At 38.8% G+C, this 6,495-nt stretch overlaps 1 protein-coding gene across 2 annotated transcripts in view; it reads left to right on the top strand.

Annotated features, from left to right (window-relative positions):
- Positions 1-2,110, top strand: part of vldlr (very low density lipoprotein receptor) — a 40,734-nt gene extending 38,624 nt beyond the window's left edge. For both annotated transcript variants that reach the window (XM_034547314.1, XM_034547315.1), the window contains one exon: positions 936-2,110. In XM_034547314.1, the coding sequence (XP_034403205.1) occupies positions 936-971 (36 nt within the window). In that variant the 3' untranslated portion in view covers positions 972-2,110. The remainder of the gene's footprint in view (positions 1-935) is intronic.
- Positions 2,111-6,495: the final 4,385 nt, after the last annotated feature.

Below are 6,495 nucleotides of genomic sequence, written 5' to 3' on the forward strand. Positions count from 1 at the left end.
TACATGTTTTCCTCAGAACTTTTTTTATTACATTTTCTTAAGGGTGAAATAATGAGTGGAACATAAAGACAATGGCTGAAAGTATGGTATTTGAAGATGAGGAGGTGCTAAGATTTAGGAACTGGAATACACATGGCCAGCCTTTAGTTATTGGCACCGTTGGCCAAACGTTAACATAACTCTCACGTATTAACATTAGTTATATTTTGTTAAAAGATTTCTCTCTGATTTGGTCCATCTTGCCACATCTGTGTATTTGTAATGGCTGTTGAATTTACTTTGTTATGTGCTTGAGCTTTTCAGTCTTTGGACAGAAATCACAATGTGGTTCTCAGTTCTTTGAGCTTCTTTGATTTTGTATTCTCTCTGTTCATTTTGGAGACGCTAGCTAACAAGCAAACGTGAAAGAATGGTGACGGGAGTAAAGTGTAACCATGGCAACTGAAGTGCACATGTACTGTGACAGCCTGAGGCTGAACACTTCGGCAAGGAGACAATCTTAAGAGGCTTTATGCAACGCTCCTTAATGAACTCCTTTAGGGGAAATATTTAGCAAAAGGGACATTCTTTTTTTATTTTGGGTAGTTTGTACAACTGGTCAGTTTACATAATTGAAATCTGGCACAGACGCTTTAGACTAGATGTCAATTACCACTACTCTCTCACCCTGACCTTGTGGCCTTCAGTAATCCTTAGTGCATTGAGAGCACATCGCTCTGTACAGATTAGAGATTAATCTGAACCCAGGCAAGATGGACACGAAGTCGCCCTCACAGCTGCAGCATACATTTCTCTTTGTTTGACGGTGAAAATCAAGATGCAACATGTTGGTTGAACTTTTAGAGGTGTTTTCACTTGCTCCGTCTTAACTAATGACGCACAAACAGCCACAAAACATTGGAATAAACCTGTTCGTTCTCTCCCTCTGTCTCCAGATTTCGATAGTGAGCACAGAAGACGATTTATCATGATCGTTTTGGAGTTTGGGCCTTTTCTTTTACGGCAACCGTAGTGTTGCATGGTGCCGCCTCGTTCCCATGCCGACGGTTGTCCGTAGAAGCAGCCCTTGCAGTCCGACCACATGCCTTCTGAAGTGCATTATGTCATTATCTGTGGAGAGGATGACTTGAGGAAATGTTATTTATTTATGTGAATATTACAATGAATTGTGTGTCCATAACTGCTTTCACTCCAGTGTTCAGGTTTAGTTTATTTTTTGTGGTTTTGTCTTATTTTTGGGACACAGCTCCTTGTTTTTTGCCCCGTCCTCTCAAAGGAGTCCGATGCCATCTTTTCACTACAGTTGAGAGAAGCGCGGTGAATTTCCACAATTTGATCCCCTCTTTGTGTTCAAACTGACGTGGAAGACTCAGTGCGTTTCTCTGCAAGCGGATCGACTACTGGACAGGATTTAAAACTGGCTCTAAACCTTCCGGCGTAACATGTGTTAAAGACTTCTTTTTGAACATGGAGGAAAGAGGGGTCAGGGGTCATTGAGAGGTGAGGCGTTCAATGGGAAACTTAATCCAAACTTTTCTTTCTTGCTTCCTCTGATCCAACAGGCTCAGATGTATGATTATGTAATGATTTGGGCAGTAATATCGTTTTGTTTTTTTTGCTCTTTATATTTTGTTTTCCAACAGTAGCTCGTGGAGAGCATTCTTACAAGCTTTTCATGCCAGTGTTCAACATTATTATTATTATTATTATTATATTACTGAAGCTGCATAAGAATCTCATGAATACAGCATTTGTAAACATTGTATATATTTACCCACCATCCCTCAAAGACATGACAGTCAATCAGGACTCTCTTTAATGCACTTTGATCAAATGTTCCTTGTGTAAATAAGATTGTATACATTTGACTTTAAATCAATTTTTTGCTATGGTCTGGCATCGTACCGGAGTTGGAGTTCAGATGTATTTAACTAGAAAGAAAAAGCTGGGGAAAAACAAGTTATTTTGTATGTTGTGCTGTTGCTGTGAACTTTTTCTAGCCTTGTACAGTGAGGGGGGGGGATACGACTACAACTTAAAAGCTCTGTATCTGTGAAGAAACTGATTTGAAAAATCACTTGAATTAAAACTTAATATACAACGTTGTTCAAAACATGGCATCCTGTATTTAATGTCAAGCATGCATGTGTAAATTGTCTGTAAAGGTGTGACCACATGCAGTGTATTAGTTTGGTTCCAATGAAGGGAAATCGCGAGGTCCTGGTACATTTCTTTGAGACTGGAGGCACGTTGTCATGTTCTCGTTGAGCTTGGCGTCAAAAGCTGACATGCGCTCCAGAGGTGGGCGCAGTGCACGTGGAAGCGCCACCTTGTGAGGGCAGCACAGGTGCTACTGGGTGATGTCCTGGGACTATGTCAAAAGAAAAAACATTTCAAATATATGTTAATGCTTTAAAAAAAAAAAAAAACTTCATTAAAGAGATACTTTGCCCCAAACTAAAAAACAAAAACAACATATACTCAGTGTCACAGCACAATCTATCCAGCTAGGATATACCGTGATTTCAAGATATTGGAATAAATGTGCATTGGCATACATATTATAAATTGATTCCCCCCCCACAAAAAAAACCCATCCGAAACCCTTAACGGAAGCAGAAGGCCTCCAATCTACAGGACCATTGATGTGGAGTCTGTCCACAGATAGTATGCAATTGATCAATAAAACAAACAAATATTGTTTTTGATCTATTCACAAGCATGGACACTTGCTGGTTCCCTCTTTGTGTCAGTGTGCTGCTTCTCTGCATTATATATAATTAAGTGTTTAGGTTCTGGACTATCGCTCAGACAAAGTAAACTTCCTAAAGAAGTCAGCTCGAGGAAATTGGGATGATTTATAGACCTGTGTAAAAGTTCTGTGGAACCAAAAAAGTGCTTGTGTGAAAGCGCATCACGAAACTGGTGAGCGACCGATTGGTACACTAACACCTGATGAGTAAAGTCAACTAAAATAGTTTGAGGAAACAGATTGTATTAACTTAAAACATATTCATTTAAACTTAGTAATGTTTGTGAACTCATTAACATTATGTAACAGCAAATATGATTAAGTGACAATGGTATAGCAGTAACTCAATTTAAGGAAACTGATTGCCTAGAACCTTTAAAGTTGCATTAACTGATACAAATACTCGGATACCCTAACCCCTAACCCTAACCCATTTTTTTTTACCACAGCTGCCAAACAAAAAATCGTCTCCTGTTGTCGTGAAACCGAACTGGGCTGCTGAGCTCAGCGCATGCGCCTGCAATTGAAACAGTATTAAATGGAAACGCCACTAATGGTGTATAATCACACATCCCAAAATAAAACCAGACGGATCAAATGCATTGTTCTCACGACAAACATTTTTTTTTTTTTAAACTGAAGAGTCAAAAAAAATTTTTATTTTTTAACTTTGCCAGCTAGGTTGGAAATTGACAATATAAGAAATTGCTATCGCCAATAGACTGACTCTGAATCATCTAGCTCAATCTTCAAGGCCTGCAACTTAGGTTTGAGCTGCTTTCTACCATCATCCAAATTTAACAGGACAACCTGGATGAATTCAAAGAAACATCTCAGCTTCGCCGGATCGCTCATATTGAGAGCATAGATTAATCCAAACGCCACTAGTGCGTCAGTCCAAGATCCCTGCAGCCTTGTCCATATCCGCCACCACAGCACCCACCTGGAAGGCTTCAAACTCCTCCTGAAAGAAAGTACACATGAGGTCCAGAAAATGTGTATACCAAACATGCCAACTATGATAGGCTAATAAATAAGATATAACCCGTTGATGGTACTGGGAAATATACAACATGAGTGTGCTTACAAATATTCAATGAAATGCAAAATTGTCTGCCACACCATGAGTCACTGCCTGCTACACTTCTCTCACTAACATTAGGCCTGTGTACTCTTGACATGTGTATCTTGAGTGAATTAAAAGTGCATATGCAGTTGTAATACAAACATGGTAAGGGAGAAACAGTAGAATACTGGCCATGTTGGAGTCTGTAATGTCTCAGTAAGACTTTGATGGGACTAACAAAAGCACATAACTTACATTTCCACATGACCTGGGTGGGTGAGCTCAGTCACAACTGAAATGGAAATAATACATTCAATTTATTAAAGATAGGCGTGAAAGAAAGAAACAAACACATAACTAACATAAGGCAGCAACGTTAGCTTGGTATAGTTGTGTATTAGCTGTACAAGCAACACATGGAACCCAGGACAACCATGCTAACGTAAACAATGTTAAGCAACACGTGTTGAATGCCTTCAATAATCAACCGTTTGATATCATTTGTATATTAAAATATCAATCCCATTGTCCTAACTGTGCACGTGGCGAACACTGCCTGTTAATGAAACAGAATGATCACCACTGGAGCCCAGCACAACCATGCTAACGTTTACAGTGTTGAGCCTATTGGGTAACATGAACTTAAGCTAACGGTTGCTAACCGCAGATAACAGTCACTTCGGGATTATTGCACACTGGCAATGTAATTTGGATTACAAATCATGTGCCGACGTCAACAACTCTAACGGGTGAAAAAGACAAATTGTTTAGCAGATAAACTAAACGTTAAGACAACGAGAAAGCTTTTAGAGAGTAATGTTCGTTACAGTAATGCTAACGCAAGCTAACAAAAGCTAATAAAAGAGTCTTGCCTTACTTGGTTTAAGGACAGCAAATGGGTTTAAAGCACCGAAGATCTGCGATGTGAGTTTCTTTCTTCTCTCTTTACTTCCTGAGCTTCATCCCAGACAGACAGGTGTGTGGAAGTCCTCTCCTCCCCGGCTGAGCGGGTCAACGTGCCGTGTAACGTAACCTGGCTAGTTCAACTTGCTGAAGTAAAATTGACACGAACATCATTGCTGTACCCGACAAATGAACACAACCAGCGGGTTAGGACGGGTGTCTGACGAGAGATGTCTTACGGTGACGGTATATAAAACACGTTGTTTTCGACCGGTCTTTTAAGATGGCGTGTAGTATAACGGGGACGTTAGTACCTGAAATAACGTTAGACTATCTAACCTGGCGAACGTTGGCTGACTGACGGACACTGTCAGGCATACAAAAAAACGTATCAATATTATGTTAACAGGCAAACTTTATTAAAATATATTAACATTTGTGGACTTAGAACTGACTTAAACAAGAGTAATAACACCTTAGTTTGAATACAAAACAGTATTCTGCACCAAACAAATAATAATAATTAAATAAATGAAAAAGAAAGTTCTGCGAAAATGCCAATATACAGTAACAGTATATTATATATCGAACATATATATATATAAACAACTTTTACCAGTTGTGTAGTGAAAAAAAGACCAAATTAGAACATTTTAAATAAATCTATCATTATAATTAGACAGGGCCTCCTGCTGTGTTTTAGCCATTGCACGTCGTATTTGGGTGTAAACTGGCGTTTTCTCCAATGCATGTGTTACAGCATGATGGTGTGCTTTACTTGCTTGATGGCGATCAAAGCTTCCAATGGCATTTTTCCAATTACTAAAACCATTTAAGCAGAAGGTGTTTCTGACTCTTCAGACAATTAAATGACAGCGTCTTGTCTCGCGGGCTCGAGGGCGCTTTGGAAAACATAGTGTATAACATATAATAATATATAATATAAATAATAATCGTATACATAATTGTGCACAATATATTTGCAAACTCATTCGTATTATCTATACTATATTGTAAATATCTTACGTACAAATTACGTGTAAGAAGTGACTTCTTCCCGTAATGCCGATGACATGAACGACCCTGGGAAATAAACCTTCAGCGGGGAGATTTACCAGTTGTAAAATGAGACAAAAGGAGAAAACATTTGACAACAAAATCCTATTTCTGATGTTCATTTGTGTATTATTTCCCCCAAGTCTCCTGGTAGAATAGGTTGGCCTTACTCAGAAAGAAGAAGAACAAATAGACTTTAGACTTTACTCTTTGTTTCTGGTCAAATAATGGACAGTAATAATTGTACCTCTAACAGTTTCAAGAAGTTGAGTGGGGAAATGTCTCTTAATCTGCAAAGTAGTTATATCTGTCAAATAAATGAAGTAGTTTAGTCGGAAGACAATGCACTTGCAAGCCCGTGATTTATTTATCATATTTGCCAATCATCAACAAGAAGTATACAATAATAACGCGCCATATGCTGCGTGATTAATTACAAATAAAGTATATTTCATTTGCCATCCAGTTTGGCTTTACAGCTCATAGCTTTACTGAATAGCAACAGATCACTGACAAATAAAATAATAATAACTCTAGTATGAATCGAATACAAATATATATTTCTATAACTCTCTTTCTGTATTGCTCAATCGCACGCAAGCCCGTGCGTCAATGCCATGGAAACCGGACCGAGTGCATTTAAGGGCCGCGGACGTTCTGATTCGTCCCTTTGCACTTTGGACTTTAACCTGAGCGGAACCCTGAGAAACCTCCTGTG

The sequence above is a fragment of the Cyclopterus lumpus genome, chromosome 12 (genome assembly GCF_009769545.1).
Source record: "Cyclopterus lumpus isolate fCycLum1 chromosome 12, fCycLum1.pri, whole genome shotgun sequence".
In the NCBI taxonomy this organism is placed as follows: domain Eukaryota; kingdom Metazoa; phylum Chordata; class Actinopteri; order Perciformes; family Cyclopteridae; genus Cyclopterus; species Cyclopterus lumpus.